General features: G+C 45.1%; 1 protein-coding gene across 4 annotated transcripts in view; it reads left to right on the forward strand.

The window, feature by feature from the left end:
* The window catches only part of frem1b (Fras1 related extracellular matrix 1b), a 304,502-nt gene that overhangs the window by 195,446 nt on the left and 88,527 nt on the right, over nucleotides 1-20,529 (forward strand). For 3 of the 4 annotated variants that reach the window (XM_070886932.1, XM_070886934.1, XM_070886933.1), the window contains exon 23: nucleotides 8,695-8,890. In XM_070886932.1, the coding sequence (XP_070743033.1) occupies nucleotides 8,695-8,890 (196 nt within the window). The remainder of the gene's footprint in view (nucleotides 1-8,694; nucleotides 8,891-20,529) is intronic. The other variant, XM_070886935.1, reaches the window with a different exon arrangement.

Here is a 20,529-nt window from a genome sequence, read left to right on the forward strand (position 1 = left end):
AGTGGCCAGAGAGTTATGGAAAGTGAACAGCATAATTCAGGTCTGTTGGCTCATGTGACCCCAAACAGCTCAAACCAGTGCCCATCCTATAATGGTGTCCTTAAATCAAATATGCATTATTGGCCTGGAATTTGCGCAGCAGCGAAGCAAAGGTATTTGCTGCTGGCCCCAAAATATGTTTCGCTCAAGGATCTCGTGATCCTTGTGTCAAGAACTTCAGGTTTTCTTCAATTCAAATCAACAGAGTATAGTGGGGATCCCCTTATGTGAACTGTTGTGATGTTAACAAGCTGTCTGAGCAATCAATCAAAATGCAGAATTCTCACAGACATCGAACAAGGGAGACAGTAAGCTTTTAAAAGTAAAGGAGCTGACTGCCCGGTGATCTAAAAAATGTTAGAGAGATCAAAACAAAGGGCTCAATTTTCCCCACTGCAGTTTTTTGGCGTATTGCAAGAATTACGCCATTTTGTTTGACTCAAAACCTAGCAAGTTTCCCCGTTCTATTTTTTGAAATTGGCGCCGTGCAGCCTGTCCTTTAGCTTCAGGGGGTGGAGCCTAATATCTGCGCCGAAAAAATGATGCCCTCCCTTCTGCGCATGTGTGAAAAAAATTATGAGGTTTTTGACATGATTGCTATGAGCGTGCATGCCCAGTACAGCTCCCGGTCTGCATTCGGCCATTTTTAAAGAGTCAGTTGAGTGTGAGAACTTTAATTCTCAGTGGAAAAATCAGAGCTGTAATACAAGATGCAACGCAGCTCAAGGACCAAGAATTTCTCACAGGATGAAGTGGAGGCACCGGTTACTGTAATTGAGGCCAGATGGCACGAGCTAGACACCAGCAGAGGCCACATAAAAGTTTCACCAAAAGAAATGAAGAAATGCTGGAACCAACTTGCAGAAGATTACTGTGCTATGGTGACCACCCCGAGGTCTGGAGGCTAGTGCAAAAAGAGGTGGCAGGATCTTGGTCAAGTAATTAGTGTAAGTAGTATTTCCATTTATTCACTGGAATTGCAATTGTAAATGTGACCATCTGTATATGTCCCACCCAGCAGAAAGACACCCTCGGTAAAAAGTTATATTTTCATCTTTGCAGAGGAAGGTGACACACAAAAAAAGGGAAAGAATTTGATCAGGAGGAGGCCCGTCAAATCTGCACCCACTGATACCCTTGGAAGGCAGGATCGCTGCTTTGATGGGTCCTGCCTGGAGAAAAGCAACCGCCACTGCAGAAGTTGGGCCCACACTCGAGGGAAAGGGTAAATCCTGAAAATTCCACAGACTGGATTTGCTAAATGTTAAGTACTGCGCAGGCTAGCCATGCTTCGGTTCATGGGGATTGTCTCCGTCAGCTACGCTTCGGTTGATGCAATGTGCTATCATTCATCGTGGTCCTTCAACTGAGCCTGCTGCCTGCGCTGTGTGAGCCTACTCATGCCACCCTGCCCCTCCTCTGCTGTTAACCATTTGTCTGTTCTGTTATATTTTGCAGAACTTGAGGCCAACCGTGACAAGGCTGAAGCCGATGCAGAAGAAGATTCAGACGCGGAAGAGCCTGAAGAGGAGAACACCTTCCAATCCCACCTTCCAGACCAAGAGCATGGGGGTGAGGGGAAGGGGATGGATGAAGCCCCCAGTATTGTACTCACTCTGGAGGAGGTGCAGGTGCCACCCATTGAGGTGCCGGGGCCTTTCCTGAGTGGTACGAGTGTTAGGACATTCCATGGTTTCCCACAGTTCGAGGCTGGGGATTCCAGTGGGGTGCAGCGAGGCACACCCAGGGCCCCACCATCCGAGGCTGCGGGTCCCAGTGGGATGCAGTAAAGCACACCCAGGGCCCCACAGTCCGAGGCTGCGGGTCCCAGTGGCATACAGCGAGGCACACCCAGGGTGAGATGGGGAAGGAGAGCTTCCTGAGGTGCAGGATCTAACAGATGTGGTTCAGATGATGGCAATGAGCGCGTAGAGCTTTGGCCTTGCACAATCACTCCTGGATACCATCAGTGGGGTGGGCAATGAGATATTGGGACTGTTGGGAGAAGTAACAACACTCTCGCGAGAAATGGGAACACTGTCCGGGCACATTAGGGATGGAATCTCACAGGTAGCTGACACACTGTCGGTGAACATGAGGGAGGGAATGTCGCGGGTAGCTGATACATTGTTGATGAACATTAGGGAGGGAATGTTGCAGTTAGTTGAGATGCTGACAGGGCACATGAGGGAGGGAATGTCGGAGTTAGCTGCTGCAATAAGGGAACATGCCCAGACCCCGCGGATTGACAGAATCAACTGCCACTCCCAGTCCAATCCCCAGACCAACCTCTGAAGAGGCCCAAGCTGGACCTTCCACATTACTGCCTGTCATGCCCCCCCATCAAGAAGTGCGCATTACCGGAGATACTCGAAAGAATAAGCTTGGTACCAACCCGAGAAATGCTGCGCCACCATCTGCGGTCAAAGGTGGAGTCAACAAGACCAAGCGTAACCGGTGGTCTTAGAATAAGGTGGAGGAGAGATGGGTGGAGCCTTTCTTTGCTGCTGTTGTTGTTGTTGTTATTATTGTTATTATTACTGTTCTCAAATTAAAAGTTTTTTGCAAGTTATGTAAATTTACAAGTTTAAAAGTTTGTAAGTGATCTTAAAGTTTGTAAATGATCTTAACAGAATACTTTAAAGCTTGCTACAAGAATATTTTTATTAAAGTTAAGTTAATTACATACAAGTGTTAAACTTTTGAATAAAATATATTTTAAATTATAATTGACTCATTTCCATTATTTGTTCCATTAACACAACACAACATTATGAAACAGGTCCAAACAGTAAACATGGTCCATTTGGAATAGTTGCCGCTGAGCCTTCAGGCAACAAAGCGTTCACGGATGATCTGCTAGCACAAAGCTCAAGCAATCGTTAAAGGGGCATGATGGCCCGCCCTCCTCCGCCATCGTGCTCCAGGTTCAGGTAGTTGCATGGCTTCCTCATCCTCCTCGTCCTCATCATCTGCATCTTCCTCCTCATCATCAGCCACTCTCACCTCAGATGGGTCTTCTACTACCAGCTCCTGCTGCCTCATGATGGCTAAGTTATGCAGCATGCAGCACACAACAGTGCACTGACCGAAAATCTCAGGGGAGTATTGCAAGTAGCCTCCGGAATGGTCCAGGCATCAGAAATGCTGTTTCAAGATGCCAATGGTCCTCTCCATAATGCTGCGCATCGCAATGTGCGGTATGTTGTATTCCCGGTCAGCTTCCGTCCGGGTTACACGTAGGGGTGTCATGAGCCAGGTGACTAGGCCGTATCCTTTGTCCCCCAGCAGCCAGCTCTGCCCTTCTGGCTGCTTGCTGAAACATGGCAGATATAGCACTCTCATGTAGGATGAACGCATCATGGGTGCTCCCAGGGTATCTCGCATCAACTGCCATGATGTGATGCATGTCGTCACACACGAGCTGCACATTAACAGAGTGGAAGCCTTTTCTGTTCCTGTACATCTCGGAATTCTCCAAAGATGCTCGCAAGGCAATGTGGGTACAATCAATGCAGCCCTGTACCTTTGGGAAGCCAACAATCTTGGAGAAGCCCACAGCCTGGCCACGCACTGCCTGGGTGGTCATGGGAAAATTTATGTAGTCATTCCTCTGGGCATATAGTCACCTGCCGAATGCAGATATGTGTTGCATGTTGAGAAATGGTGCACACATCCTCAGTTATAGCCTGGAATGATCCAGATGCATCGAATGAAAGTGCAGCTGTAACCTTCACTTCAACTGACAAAGCAGTCCTCCTGACGCCTATCGGCTGCAGGTCTGTTTTTACTAATTCACAGATCTCGGTTACAACAACTTTGCGGAAACGCAGCCTTCTCACACGTTCTGCATCACTCAGGTGCGGGTATGAATGCCTGTCTCGATATACCCGACGTGGGTAAGGCCTCCTGCCCATCAGCCTATGTGCTCTGAGGTTCCTCATGCGATGACGTCGAATCAATCATCTCCTCCGCAGCAGCATCATGCAGAAGGCTTGCACGAGTTATGGCATTGTCAATATTGTCCCCATAATTGCAAGAAGTTCAAAACAGCAGGACAAAGTCAAAGGTTCTCTCCTCTCTCCCAAAGGTTGACGCCCTATTGTGGACCACAGCCTGGTCTGCGCAAGCACAATAGGCTTGCTTAGGACAGGAAAATAGGCATTCACTGCGGCCATTTGGGGCAACGAAGTCTAATGCAATTCTTTAATTTTAGATTTTTTTCGAAGTACCACCCCACCACTGACTGAACGTCTTCTCACCGGGCTCAAGGGTCGGCCGGCAGAATCGCTCCCTCGTCTCAGCAAACACTCATCTGCCCGCACCCCGCCCCCCACCCCCCCCCCCCCCCCCCCCCCGCCCGCCGCACCCCCGGGCTTCTTTTGGAGTTGCTGCATAGTGTAAGACTTCTCATGCCTTCAGTTCAGCTCGCACCCCCCCGACTTCTTTTGAAGCCTAGCTCTGTGTCCGGGCGAGGGAGCACTTCTGCTGGCTGATGCTCTGACCCTTGAGCCCGGTGAGGAGACGTTTGGTGGTGGCGTTGTACTTTGAGAAAAATCTAAAATTAAAGAATTGCATTAGACTTCCATTTTCTCAGTTTTAAGTTTGAAAAAATTAAGCTTTATGATGCATATTTAATGACTTCTTGACTCCCTCCATAACTTCGCATAAAAATAGTCTTTCTGTGCCGATTTTTTTAATGTGCGCTGTTTTTTCTTAAGTGGGCAGAAGGCTTTTTGGGAGTGGTCACATATGCCGTCCTAGGAGAAATGTAAGTTGGCCAAACTTGCATAATTCTGATAAACTATCGCAGACATCAGGTTACACTATGACGCAAAAAAAATATTAACCTAAAAAAAAATCGGAACTATTTGAGTTACGCTGGCGCAGAAACTTTGGGGAAACTTGGATATTTTAATTTAGGCCAAAAAAAGCGGCACACGCCAAAAAAACAGCGCAGGTAACTGAGGAAAATTGAGCCCAAAGATTGGGGCTCTCACATGCGGAAAAGGCAAACTTAAAAAAAAATTATTCAAAAATTCTGTGTGGGAGTGTGGGCACAGCGCAGCCTGTTTCGGAGCTGCCATTCCAGGATTTCTGCCTGCACCTGCACATGCGCAAAATCCCCAAGTTGCGGTCAGTTTCAATGGTAACCGCTGCCTGTTCTCCGTCATCCCAATCGCAAATTCCAGGCCATTGTCATAGAAACATAGAAATTTACAGCGCAGAAGGAGGGCATTTCGGCCCATCATGTCCACACCAGCCGACAAAGGTCCGCACGGCCCTCGGTCAGCAGCCTTGAACCTATGAAAAGCAAACAGCATCCAGCCAAACCAGTTCGCCTCACACAACTAATACTTTTTTTAATAGAATAAAGTATGGTTTGGAATAAAAACAGAAAATGCTGGAAATACTCAGTAGGTCAGGCAGCATCTGTGGGGAAAGAAAAACAGTTAATGTTTTAAGTTGTGACCTTTCATCAGTAAAGCATAGTTTGGGCTGGGTTATTTTGATTATACTGACTTTCTTTTGTTTCTACTGACTTTGGTGTAAGCTTGGCTCAGTTGCTAGCACTCCAGCATCTGAGTCCGAAGATTGTGGGTTCAAGCCCCACTCCAAGACTTGAGCACATAATCTAAGCAGTCACTTCAGTGCAGTAACGAAAGAGTACTGCATTGTTGGAAGTTCTAGATAGGCTAAATGGGCTGAAAATAAATAAATCCCCAAGAAAATAAGTTGTTAATTGAAGAGTGCTGAGAGCGACCAGGGAGGAGATCTGCGAGGCATTAAACTGGGGATGTGCCAGTGAATTAGAATGAGGCTAATATGGTGCCCATACTCAAAAAAGGAAGACAAAGCAGATATAAGTAACTACAGACCCATTTGCCTTACTTCCATTCCAAAATAATGCAATTATCAGGAGTAAACTTGAGGATTAATTAAATTTAATACAAACAAGTGTAAAATGCTACGCTTAGTCAGGAAGAATAGAGGGCCTGCATATTCAATGAATAGTACTGAAACAGCTCAGGATCAAGCTGAAAGAGACCTATGACTCCTAGACTCAAGGCTAATTTTGCCCAACTATTGCAGCACAGCAATCAGTGAAGCTAATAGGATGTTTAACTACACAGTCAAAACAGTAGAATACAAGGCAAAGGAGGGAGTGATCAAACTTTATATTGCTCTGGTCAAACTATACCTTGAATACTATGTCCAGCTCTGGTTGTTAAGGAACTAGTGAAATACTTAAACATTGCATACAGTGCAAAGAAGGGCCATGAGGCTGATCCCAGTGTTGGGGTCTGAGTTATGGGGTGAGACTGGAGAAACTTGAGCTTTTCGGCCTTGAAAGGAGCCGATTGCCTGGAGATCTTATAGAGGTTTATAAGGTTGTTAAGGGTTTGGAAAAAATAAGTAGCCTGAGAAATTACTTTAAATTAACCTGCAGGAGTAAAACTAAGAGTTACAGGTTCAAAATAGTGAAAGATAATCCGAGGAGTCATATCAAAGAGTGCTCAATGTGAGGAATAGAGTTACAGATGGAGTAATAGAAGCAAAATCAATGGAATTGTTTAAGAAACAATTCGATGCTACAAGAGGGGTACATTTTGGTCTCTCTGCATGGAAAGATGAATGACGATGTGCTGAATGGCCTTCCTCATCCATAATGATCTGTAAATCTTGTAATTATCTCATGGATAAGATGTAAAGCAAACGCCTTGTCTGTCTGCTTAGGTGAACCTAAAGGACTTCTTGAAGAAGAACAGATAGTTCTCATGGTATCCTGCCCAACATTTATCCCTCAACCAAAATTAATAAAAACAGATTGGCCCAGAAATTGCAGTCAGAGGCGTATCTCTGGAGTATACCTCCGACCCGCGAACAATTCCAAAGTACCTCCTGTCGCCCAGGCTGCAAATAGTTATGGTCTCAGGCCTCCACCTCCAGGTGGAAGGGAGCGTAAAGGCCTACAGATCCCAGGGACGCAGGCGATTCAAAAGCGTCCCTCAGAATCACGTGGGCCCGGTCTTCCAATGACAAAGGAGGATTCCATTGTAATCATTTACAAAGGGAATCCCCTAATGATATGCAATAGAATTCCCAAATAATCATACAATGTACAGAATTCTAATAATTACAAAATGTACTGAATTATAATTTTATTCATAAGTTCCTTCATTGCACCAACCTCAATCAAAATTAAATTTTTTGATAAATAATTTTAAACATCTTAATCCGGGCCAATATTTGTGTAAACTCATTTAAAGTGGATGTGCATAATTTTGGATTTTTAATGTTCTATTTGAGCCTTATGCAAGCAGGCCCTATGCCTGCTTTTACCAGCCGTAAGAGTTGCGTGGGCAATTGTTGGGCACTTGTTGGGCAAATAGCCTGACTCTGCGCCAACAATACTCATTCTTCAGGTGGTTCAGATGATCTGTCAAGGCACGCCATCGCAGACACCACAATTTCAGGGCCATTAACTGGTCACTTATCACATTGCTGTACACTCCCCATCACTTAAAGTGGGCACATTGGTGTCAACGCAAATACACGGTCACCGATGTAACCAGTGAATTTTTAAAAAGCACGAAAGGAATCCTCATCCGCCAGCTCACAACTTCCCGCTCTGTCTAAATACCCCAGTGCCATTACTCACATCGCAGTAATGATCCACAACCTGCAACTCTTTCTTTCTAACTACTTAATGGCCCAGAAATCCCGGGCGACTGCTTTCCGCGGGCGATCTGGTAAAAAAGTTTAATAAAAGATGCGTACCTACCTGTTCCTGCTGCACCCACGCGAGTTCCTGGTCCTGAGGCTTCCACTCACTGCGTGTTGCAGCATGTGCACGTCAGGATGTGCCGCAGGGCTGGAGCTGCAGTCACATGGCTTTGGCAGCCAATCCAGATAAAGTATGTTCTCAGTCATAATAATGGGAATTCCATAAGTTGAAGTTCCCATTATTATGAATGAGAAACCCCCACTTAACACGCAAAATTCTAATATAAAATATAAAAAATATACCACATATTTTTATTAATGTTAATGAAAGTTATTTATGTATTATAAAAAATATATATTTTTCTGATTTTTAAAAAGTTGTTTTAATTATGGTTTAAAATAAACTTACTGTAGTGGGGAGGGTTTTAAAAAATAAAATGTGTTTTAAAAATTTTATTTTATAATTTTTTGTGTATTTTAAAACTCTTACGCCTGTAACAGTAGGCTGTGCGCCTGCTTTTATCAGGCGCAAGAGTTTTGAGGACATTTGCTGGGCAAGATATGCGTAAATACCACAATCTTGCCCATGCAAATGGTCCTCACTCCCGATATATGGCGGATCAGTCAAGCTCCAGCTTGACAGATCGGAAAAGCTGTTTTTTAGCACATGCTCATTGTGCACTGAAAACCGTCTTTTGCGATGCCTTCCCAGGTCTGTACACACTCTGTACAGACCCGGGAGGCAGGAATTTCTGGGCCAAGTACTGATGAGATATCAAGTACTTGGAGATAATTAGAAAACCAACAAGAACATAGATTGAGGAATTTTAATGGGCTGAATACAATGACCTAAGTTGCATAAAATGACTACAACACTTTATTTTAACAATGTTGTGTTAATAAGTTTTATCTACTCTCTTTAAATAGACTGTGTTTGAATGGATTAATCTATATCCAGGCATGAATTATAGTCAAGAAGATATAGACATGAACCGAGTCTGGTATCTGCACACCACTATTGTGGGGTCAAAAGGTCATGACAGCTTTCGCTTCCATGTTACAGATGGAGATAGCTCCTCACCTTCACAGAATTTTTATATTTCACTAAAAAACATGAAGAAAGGTGAGTAAATTATAATTCTGGACAAAACCAATTATGCTGCTTTATTTTTAAATATTAAAAATGATATATTTTAGCTTAGAGTTGTCAAAAGGGCATGGTGGAAAAATTATCTTTGAAAACTGAGAACAGCTGACGTAATGGTTTTGATATGATCTGCATCACTGCTTTGAGAAAATATAAAAGTTTGCCAAACGGTACCTTTTCCCTACTCTGCCCTTGAACCCAAGTGATTAATAATTATTCCACGTAGTGACCTGATTTAATGTAGTTGTGAACGATGCGACTAAACTCTCTCACAGCTTACACATTATGATCTTTGTGTGTAGCTTTTCTATGAATCTGTAAGAAGAATTCTTCTTTCTAATCAATATCCAGAGCTTTAGTGATAACGCTCTACAGATGCAGTTTGTTGAACCAGGATATGACTTGACAAATCATAGTTATTGCTTGCGTCTCTGGGTGTCAATTGCCATTGCCAACATAAGAACATAAGAAATAGGAGCAGGAGTAGGCTATCGATAAGATCATGGCTAATCTGATCATGAACTCAGTTCCACTTCCCTGCCCGCTCCCCAAAACCCTTTATTCTCTTATCGCTCAAAAATCTGTCTATCTCCGCCTTAAATATATTCAATGACCCAGCCTCCACAGCTCTATGGGGCAGAGAATTCTGCAGATTTACAACCCTCTGAGAGAAGAAATTCCTCCTCATCTCAGTTTTAAATGGGCGGACCCTTATTCTGAGACTATGCCCTCTAGTTCTAGTCTCCTCTATCAGTGGAAACATCCTCTCTGCATCCACCTTGTCTAGCCCCCCTCATTATCTTATATGTTTTGGTAAGATCACCTCTCATTCTTCTGAACTCCAATGATATAGGCCCAACCTACTCAACCTTTCTTCATAATTCAGCCTCCTCATCTCCGGAATCAACCTAGTGAACCTTCTCTGAGCAGCCTCCAATGCAAGTATACCCTTTCTTAAATACGGAGACCAAAACTGCATGCAGAATTCTAGGTGTGGCCTCACCAATACCCTGCACAGTTATAGCAGGACTTCTCTGCTTTTATTCTCTATGCCCCTTGCAATAAAGGCCAACATCCATTTGCCTTCCTGATTAGTTGCTGTACCTGCATACTAACTTTTTGGTTTCATGCACAAGGACATCCAGGTACCTCTGTACTGCAGCACTTTGCAATTTGTCTCCATTTAAATTATAATTTGCTTTTCTATTTTTTCTGCCAAAGTGGATAACTTCACATTTTCCCACATTATACTCCATCTGCCAAATTTTTGCCCACTCAATTAGCTTGTCTATAAAGGGCCCAATTTTGGCCATGACTTGCTCCAATGTTTTTGGAGTAAGTTGGTTTTTCTGGCGTAAGTTAAAATACACCATTTTCCCCAATAAACTTGCTTCAGATCAACTCAGTTAAGTACTATTTTTTTCAGTTGAAACACCACAGTTCCGAGCTTCACACCATTTATTCTGATCTATCTTTCTTGGGTCCAAAGTGGATAATCTCAGCCATGGGAAACAACCTTTCAACATCTATTTAATCAACTTAGCTTATAGTTTTTTAATATTACTTGATCTAGTTTAAGTTATAGGTAGATTATATGAAATATTTAAATATGTAACATGAACCACTACAAGTATTGAAGCCTAGAAACAGAACCTCCTTCCCCTCTCTGCACCAAATTCCCACTTACCAAATTCCCAACTTTTGTACTCCATTTCTGACAACTCGGAGCGACCCTAAATAAATACTGCAGGATATTCCCCACTCACCAGGTGAACATCGGGACATCCCTTTGGCCAGGGAAAAGGTGCAGCAAACATCGGGGCATCCCTTCGGCCAGGGATAAGGGCTGCGAGCATCGGGTCCTGCTCACAGCCTGCAGGACACACTTAGAGGGCGAGGAGCATGTGCGCAGACTCCACTGTGCATGTGGACAGCTGTCGGCAGTGTTTTCTGCGCTGGGCTGTTGCTCCGCCCCCCACTGCACTATGTACGCCGCGCTAGGACACGGGAGACTTGGCAGAGCGGGCAGGATGGGGCCACTTTTTTTCGGCGCCGTTTCCAACGCGCAAAGCCGCCGCATTTAGGGTAAGTGCGCCGAAAAAAGGGGGTGGGGAAAATTGAGCCCTTTATCTCTTTGCAGAATTTTTGTGTCCTCCTCAAACATTGTTTTCCCACCCATCTTTGTATCATCAGCAAACTTGGATACATTACATTCGGTCTCTTCATCCAAGTTATTAATATAGATTGTAAATAGTTGAGGCCCCAGCACAGATCCCTGCGGCACCCCACTAGTTACTGTTTGCCAACCGGAAAATGACCCATTTATCCCGACTCTCTGTTTTCTGTTAGTTAGCTAATCCTCTATCCATGCTAATATATTACCCCCAACCCCATGAACTTTTATCTTGTGCAGTAACCTTTTATGTGGCACCTTGTCGAATGCCTTCTGGAAATCTAAATACACCACATCTACTGGTTCCCCCTTATCCACCCTACTCGTTACATCCTCAAAGAACTCCAACAAATTTGTCAAACATGATTTCCCTTTCATAAAACCATGCTGACTCTGCTTGATTGAATTATGCTTTTCCAAATGTCCTGTTACTGCTTCCTTAATAATGGACACCAGCATTTTCCCAATGACAGATGTTAGGCTAATTGGTATATAGTTTCCTGTTTTCTGTATGCCTCCTTTTTTAAATATGGGCGTTATATTTGCAGTTTTCCAATCCGCTGGGACCTCCCCAGAATTCAGGGAATTTTGGTAGATTCATCATCATAGGCAGTCCCTCAAATTGAGGAAGACATGCTTCCACTCTAAAAGTGAGTTCTCAAGTGACTGCACAATCCAATAGGGAAATTACAGTCTCTGTCGCAGGTGGGACAAACAGTGGTTGAAGGAAAGGATGGGTGTGTAGTCTGGTTTTCCGCACACTCCTTCCGCTGTCTGTGTTTGGTTTCTGCATGCTCTCGGCGATGAAACTCGAGGTGCTCAGCGCCCTCCCGGATGCTCTTCCTCCACTTAGGGCGGTCTTCGGTCAGGTGCCGGTGGGAATGTTGCACTTTATCAAGGAGGCTTTGAGGGTATCCTTGAAACATTTCCTCTGCCTACCTGGGGCTCACTTGCCATGCAGGAGTTCTGAATAGAGCATTTGTCAGGCATGCAGACGATGTGGCCCACTCAATGGAGCTGATCAAGTGTGGTCAGTACTACGATGCTGGGATGTTGGCCTGAACGAGAACACTGACATTGGTGTGTCTGTCCTCCCAGTGGATTCGCAGCATCTTACGGAGGCAGCGCTGGTGGTAATTCTCCAGCGCTTTGAGGTGTCTACTGTACATGGCCAACGTCTCTGAGCCATACAGGAAGGCAGGTATTACTACTGTCCTGGTCAATTACAAGCAATGCATCCACAATCTCTGCAGCCACTTCTTTTAAGACACTAGGATGTAAGCCATCAGGTCCAGCGGACTTGTCCACCTTTAGTCCCGTTATTTTACCGAGTACTACTTCTTTAGTGATAGTGATTGTATTAAGTTCCTCTCTCCCTCCCTTGATTATCCACTATTGGGATGTTTTTAGTGTCTTCTACTGTGAAGACCGATACAAAATATTTGTTCAAAGTCTCTGCCATTTCCCTGTTCCCCATTATTAATTCCCCAATCTCATCCTCTAGGGGACCAACATTTACTTTAATCACTCTTTCCCTTTTTATGTGCTAGTTTACTTTCATAATCTATCTTCCCTCTCTTTATTATTCTTTTAGTTGTTCTTTGCTGGCTTTTAAAAGTTTCCCAATTCTCTGGCCTCCCACTTGTCTTGGCCATATTGTATGCCCTTGTTTTCAATTTGATACCATCCCTTATTTCCTTAGTTAGCCACGGATGGTTATCCCTTCTCTTTCCTTCTCATTGGGATATATTTTTGTTAAGAGTTATGAAATATCTCCTTAAATGTCTGCCACTGCTCATCAACCGTCCCACTCTTTAATCTATTTTCCCAGTCCATTTTAGCCAACTTTGCCCTCATACCTTTGAGGTCTCCTTTATTTAAGCTTAGACCACTGGTTTGAGATCCAACTTTCTCACCCTCCAACTGAATTTGAAATTCAACCATGTCACTCATTCCTAGAGGATCCTTTACTAGGAGATCATTTATTAATCCTGTCTCATTACACAGTACCAGCTCTAAGATAGCCTACTCTCTGGTTGGTTCCGCTAAATACTGTTTAGGGAAACTATCCCGGATACACTCTATGAACTCTTCCTCAAGGCTACCCTGGCCAATTTGCTTTGTCCAATCATTATGAAGTTTAAAATCGCCCATGATTATTGCCGTTCCTTTTTTACAAGCCTCCAGTATTTCTTGATTTATAGTCCATCCAACAGTGTAGCCCACCAGTGATTATTTCCCCTTATTATTCCTTATCTCTACCCAAACTGATTCAACATCTTGATCTTATGAGCCAATATCGTTTCTCACTAATGCACTGATCTTATCCTTTATTAACAGTGCTACCCCACCTCCTTTTCCTTTCTGTCTGTCCTTCTGAATTGTCAAATACCCCTGAATATTTAGTTCCCAGCCTTGGTCACCTTGCAACCACGTCTCTGTAATAGCTATCAGATCATACCCATTTGTATCTATTTGTGCTGTCAACTGATCTATTTTGTTACGAATGCTGCATGCATTCAGATAAAGAGTTTTAAATTTGTTTTTTTTACCATTTATTCCTGCTTTGACCCGACTTTCTGATTCACTTTTATGATTATACATCCTATCCCTTCCTGTCACACTTTGGTTTTCATTTCCCCCATCGCTACCCTGCTCTATTGGCTTCTCCTTATTCTTTGACTTTTTGCATTTTTGCTCGCATGAACACCACTTCCTCCCACCCACTTATTAGTTTAAAGCCCTCTCTACAGCCCTAGTTATTCGATTTACCAGTACCCTAATCCCAGCACAGTCGAAGTGCCACTTCGAGTAATGGCAAGTTTGTCACTTATTCTATCGTTTGCAAGTGTGGCAAAGACTACCTTGGTGTCTCCACAAAGGTAGCGTGTTTAATATGGACATCATTTGATAAATAAGTTTGTCAACTAACAGTTTTTCCTGCCATTACAGTTCAGGAAGATCATAAACTGAACTTTTAAGTTATCCAATAATCATTCCTGATGAATATAAATTGTAGTAAGGACTGAGTCCAGAGACCATCTAATGATTAATTCCAAGGATGAACTCACCATTAGTGACATGGAACTGCCTGTAATTAGAGTTGTACAGACAGTAGCATAGGGATTTTTGTTAATCTGTTGATTTCTAGCTGCCCTTTAATTTGAGTTACCCAGGAAGTAACTTGAAGGGTTTTGTTAATTTACAATTTATTACATAAATTTCTCTTTAACCAGCAACAAAGACACCAAAACAAGGGTAGAGAAACACATTTTTACATGACTTTATTTTTTGAGTGTTTCCTTTTTCACCTTTTTATTCCCCTTTTACGATAATTTTACAGGCCATTGTTGATGTTTCACTTGAGCGATAATCTTCTGCCAAGAAATCTTTAAGAATGATCTTAAACGAGGTTTACCCTGTCTCTATATGTTTTTTAAACTGAGGACTGCTCTTAAGAAACCAGACAAAATATATATCTTCCTGTGGCACTTCAAACAAAGAGATCCAGCACTGGGCTCTTCTGCTTCATCCTTTTTTTTAGCCAGCAGCTGCATTTCTTTCTGAGTAATGCTAGCTTCTCGGAGATCTTTCTCTTTCGTGTTTTGCTAGGTTACTCTTGACCTTCCACATGTCCGTCATATGTGGAGATTTTGTGGATCTGCTGCATTTGTCCCTTTTCTGACGTAGCACTACCACTGATCCAGAACAAGACAGCATCTCACTTCCTTCTTATCAAAAATAGCAAGCACCAGCACAGCTGCAAACATCTTAGAAGATGCAATTTATGAGCTTGGGGATGTAGCACCGGGTGATTCACAGTGCACAAGTGATGAAGATGAGTTAGTGGTGACAGAGGAGGAGCAGGAATCTGATAACTTGACAGCCACATGGCTGCCATTAATGACCCAGTAATAAGCAGTGTGGGTAGCTTTGCAATGCTGCTATTGCTATTTAGCATGGAAGGAGCTGGAAGCGTTGGGCCATGCTGAGAAATGTATGTCCCCTGCTTGATGCATGAGTGAGCAGGTCATTCATTGAATCTGCATTTGATCCCTATGCTAGATTGGAAAGAGGCAGAGGCGATTAAGTTTAGAAAAGAGGTGATTCTCACTGCCACGAGCAGTGAAGTTCCAATGGTGCAGCTTGGCTCCAGATATCCTTACTATTGTGCTCCTAACACAGATGAGGCTGCACACAGGGAGGTTAAAGTAACAGTGACCTCAGTCTTTAATAAGACACTCCAGAGTGAGGAACAGGCCTTAGAGATTGGCTTATATATAGTGCTCCCAAGGGATGCTGGGATCCCTTGGGACTTCAGGGGATGAGCTCCCTAGTGGCTGAACATGGGAGTGCATGCTTTACAGATAGACAACATCACTTCCCCGCCAAAATCAAAGTGAAAAGTATTTACAAGGTGAGGCGGTCGGGAGCCTTTCTTTCCCTGGTGGACCGCCTCGGTACAAATGTCTGTTCTGGTGTGTTGGCTGTGCCCTCGCTGGGCTGGTGTGTTGTTGGCCCTGCAGGGCTGCTAGGTGAGCCTGGTCTTGCTGGGCTGTTGGGCGTCATGGGTTCGATTTCCTGGTCCAGCGTGGTGTCGTTGATCCTTTGGGTGTGTGTTGTGGGCTCGAAAAAGGTGGTATCTGCTGTGGGTTGTTCAGGGCAGTCTGTGAACCGCAGCCTCGTTTGGTCCAGGTGCTTTCTGCAAATTTGTCCATTGTCTAGTTTGACTACAAACACCCTATTCCCCTCTTTAGCTATCACCGTGCCCGTGATCCACTTGGGACCATGTCCATAGTTTAGCACATACACAGGGCCATTCAGATCAATTTCCCGTGACACAGTGGCGCGACCATCGTTTACATTTTGTTGCTGCCTCCTGCTCTCTACCTGATCATGCAGGTTGGGGTGAACCAGTGAGAGTCTGGTTTTAAGTGATCTTTTCATGAGTAGCTCAGCCGGGGGCACCCCTGTGAGCGAGTGGGGTCTCGTGCGGTAGCTGAGCAGTACTCGGGACAGGCGGGTTTGGAGTGAGCCTTCTGTGATTCATTTAAGGCTCTGTTTGATGGTTTGTACTGCCCACTCTACCTGCCCATTGGAAGCTGGTTTAAACGGGGCCAAGGTGACATGTTTGATCCCATTGCGGGTCATGAATTCTTTAAATTTGGTAGTGATGAAACATGGCCCGTTGTTACTGACCAGTATGTCAGGCAGGCCGTGGGTAGCAAACATGGACCTCAGGCTTTCAATGGTGGCGGTGGCGGTGCTTCCTGACATTATTTCACATTCAATCCATTTTGAAAAAGCATCCACCACCACCAGGAACATTTTACCGAGAAACGGGCCCGCATAGTCGACATGGATCCTCGACCGTGGTCTGGAGAGCCAGGACCATAAACTTAGTAGTGCTGCTCTGGGCGCGTTGCTCAACTGAACACATACACTACATTGCCGTACACAGGACTCTAAGTCACAGTCGATACCGAGCCAACACACGTGGGATCTGGCTATCGCTTTCATCATTACTATACCCGGGTGTGTGCTGTGGAGATCCGAGATGAACGTCTCCCTGCCCTTTTTTGGTCGCACTACGTGGTTACCCCACAACAGGCAGTCTGCCTGAATGGCCAGCTCGTCCTTTCGCCGCTGGAACGGCTTGATTGGCTCTTGCATTTCAACGGGAATGCTGGCCCAGCTCCCATGCAGTACACAGTTTTTTACGAGGGACAGCAGAGGATCTTGGCTGGTCCAAGTCCTAATCTGGCGGGCTGTGACAGGCGATTTGTCATTTTCAAATGCTTCCATGACCATCAACAAGTCTGCGGGCTGCGCCACCATCAACAAGTTTGCAGGCTGCCCCATTTCCACCCCCGTGGTGGGCAATGGTAGCCGACTGAGAGCATCCACACAGTTCTCGGTGCCTGGCCTGTGGCGGATGGTATAGTTATACGCTGATAGCGCGAGTGCCCACCTCTGTATGCGGGCTGAGGCATTAGTATTTATCCCCTTGTTTTCAGTGAACAGGGATGTGAGGGGCTTGTGGTCGGTTTCCAGCTCAAATTTGAGGCCAAACAGGTACTGATGCATTTTCTTTACCCCGAACACACACACTAATGCTTCTTTCTCAATCATGCTGTAGGCCCTCTTGGCCTTAGACAAGCTCCTGGAAGCATAGGCGACAGGTTGCAACTTCCCCGCAACATTAGCTTGTTGTAATATACACACGACTCCGTACGACAACGCGTCACATGCTAGCACAAGTCTTTTACATGGGTTATACAATACAAGCAGCTTGTTGGAGCATAACATGTTTCTGGCCTTCTCAAAAGCACTTACTTGGTTTTTTTCCCCTTACGCATTTCTCATCTTTGCGTAATAACACATGTAGGGGCTCTAAAAGGGTGCTTAACCCCGCTAGGAAGTTACCAAAATAGTTGAGGTGTCCCAGGAATGATCGCAGCTCCATGACGTTCTGTGGCCTGGGTGCATTCCTGATAGCCTCTGTGGGCCGAATGCCGTCCGCAGCGATCTTTCTCCCCAAAAACTCTACTTCTGTTGCCATGAAGACGCATTTCGACTTCTTCAGCCACAGCCCTACACGATCTAGTCGCTGGAAGACCTCCTCCAGGTTTTGTAGGTGCTCGGCAGTGTCCCGACCAGTGACCAATATGTCGTCCTGAAAGACCACCGTGTGTGGTACCGACTTGAATAGACTCTCCATGTTTCTCTGGAAGATTGCTGCAGCTGACCGAATTCCAAATGGGCATTTGTTGTAGATGAACGGTCCCTTGTGCGTGTTGATGCAGGTGTGGCCCTTCGAAGACTCCTCCAGCTCCTGCGTCATGTAGGTCGAAGTCGGGTCGAGCTTGGTGAATGACTTGCCTCCTGCCAGCGTCGCAAATAGGTCGTCTGCCTTAGATAGCGGGTATTGGTCCTGTAGCGAGAAACGATTAATAGTTACTTTATAATCGCCGCAAATCCTGACCGTGCCACCACTTTTGAGTACTGGAACAATCGGTCTGACTCACTCGCTGAATTCCACTGGGGCGATGATGCCCTCACATTGCAGCCTATCCAGCTCGATTTCCACTCTCTCCCTCATCTTGTAAAGTACCGCTCGCGCCTTGTGGTGAATAGGTCGTGCCTCTGGGACCAAGTAGATCCGCACCTTCACTGAAAAGTTTCCAATGCCCGGCTCAAAAAGGGAAGGAAATTTGTTAAGAACCTGGGTACATGAGACCTCATCGACATGTGATAGCGCTCGGATGTAATCCCAGTTCCAGTGGATTTTGCCCAGCCAACTCCTTCCAAGCAGTGTGGGGCCATCGTCCAGGACAATCCAGAGTGGCAGTTCGTGCACCGTGCCCTCGTAGGTGACCTTGACCATGGCGCTGCCCAGGACAGTGATAAGCTCTTTGGTGTACGTTCTCAGTTTCGTGTGGATGGGGCTCAGGGCTGGTCTGAATGCTGTTAGCGTTAGTGTTTTCTTAGAAGAATCACTCAACACTCAGGGTCGGTTCCAATGCTGAAGCAGCTTTTATTACGCTCAGCGGGAAGGAAAAACTCAGGACCGTATCCAGGTTTCTCTTCACAGAACAAAGGATTACATGCACCTTTATATGTTTCACAACAGTTACAAAACAGTTTACTACAGCTACACAGCCCATCACGGCTGGACACAAGCCAATCACAATGATTATAGATTACATATAGGTTATTTTAACCCAATAGAATTCCCCTTATGTCTCAGGAACCATGTGTTCGTCTTTTGTCAGCTTGGGCTGATTGATATAGGTTCTCTCACTAGTTCTTTCTTCTTGGAGAAATAATTGGTTTCTAACCTTGTTTACAGGAGATGGGTTCTCTTATCTCTTTCTTCCTGGGGAATTAATTGGTTTATGGCCTTGAATATGGGAGATGGGTTCTCTCCTCATTATTCTTATCCTGCATCCAAGGCATTCCTATAGTGGGCCTCACAGGGTTATTGCTCGGTCATTGAACATTCAACAGTTCACAGCTTGACTACCTGATTTCCCATCATGCCTGGGCAGCCATTTTATGTGTGGCCACTTAAGCTTATGTGAGTTCTAAATATCCAGCAGGTGCCTAATGCCTAAGTCTATATATATCTTTCGACTCTCTACAACAATTCCCCCTTTCGGTAAAGGGACTAGTCCTAGTCCCCTTTTAACCGAAATACTGCCTTTATCTGATATTTGTGCACGGCCCGGTACTCCTTGCCTCAACGTGCTGGCCAGTCACGCGGTTTCAGGAGTTCCGGTTGCTTAAATCAAATTAACAAAGGCTAGCTCCTCCCGTCCCCTTATCAAACAGGCCTGTTTAATATCCAGGGAACGGTGATTAGTCCGTTTCCGCCGTTTGTGGCGCCTGCATACCTGGCAGGCCATCACGCCCCATGTTATTGCTAAGATTAATTGTATTCCGACCAGTGTGTGTGAAATAATTCGGATCCATGGGTGGATGTTCACATTTATTCCCCAGTCCCAGACCTTTCTCCACCAACTCTGACTTTGTAAGTCTACCTCGGTATCTTCTTTGATTTTAGTTTGTAGCTGGTGATAGAGTTTTACAGATTGACCTACTCTGAGCCTCAACTCCCGTAATACTTCGGTTAGATGTGGGATAGGGACCTGCTCTGGCTCGTCATAATCCTGCAAATGATCATGGAGCTGATCAGTTACTTCAATAACTTCGGACTTCCGGCGCCTAACCTGGGTGATATGCGCTTGCCCGATCGCGACAGGTCGTAGTGGTGTAAAGCAAAAGTTTGGCTGCGGTATAGGGCACTGCAGGTCATTATACTGGTATGAACGCTCAGTAGTAGAGACGCAGTATCTTCCCCTCCCTCCGTAGCCTGCCCTCGCGAAGTGCATGTGTGCGGGCACTATTTCTAGTACACACCCGTTGGTTCGGTTAAACCCGCACTCGTCTAGTTCCCCTTGGCCCACCGGGTGAGGGCATACTGTGATTTCCCCCCTTTGCTTGCAATCTGCTAGGGAAATCCCAGTAAGTATGTTGTTTCGACGAACGGCAGAGGTGGTGGTTAGGTAGTAGCGTATGGAGACATTTTCCCGTATTACTCCGATATTCTCTAGTTGGTATAAGGGGAACGGCCCTGAGTCCGGCGTTGCTATGGGGATCAACAGGACTATCCCTATCCCGGTAGTCCTACCCATCTGGCAATCTGGAATTGCGGGGTATACTCGGGTCAGTCCCTTCAGAGTACAATTATCCAGTGTCCCCCTTTGGTTCGCCAACTGAGCCAAATGTGAACTGTCTATCCAATCGGGTACTTCCCCGCGTTGGATCTGGTCGAGGTTGTGGCGGATCTGTCCCACCATCCACAGACCATAAGCATGACAGAGTTGCCCCTGTCTTTGCTTTATTGTATCTTCTTGTTCTCTATCAATGAGGTGATTAA

This window comes from Pristiophorus japonicus, chromosome 8 (genome assembly GCF_044704955.1).
Source record: "Pristiophorus japonicus isolate sPriJap1 chromosome 8, sPriJap1.hap1, whole genome shotgun sequence".
Classification (NCBI taxonomy): Eukaryota; Metazoa; Chordata; class Chondrichthyes; family Pristiophoridae; genus Pristiophorus; species Pristiophorus japonicus.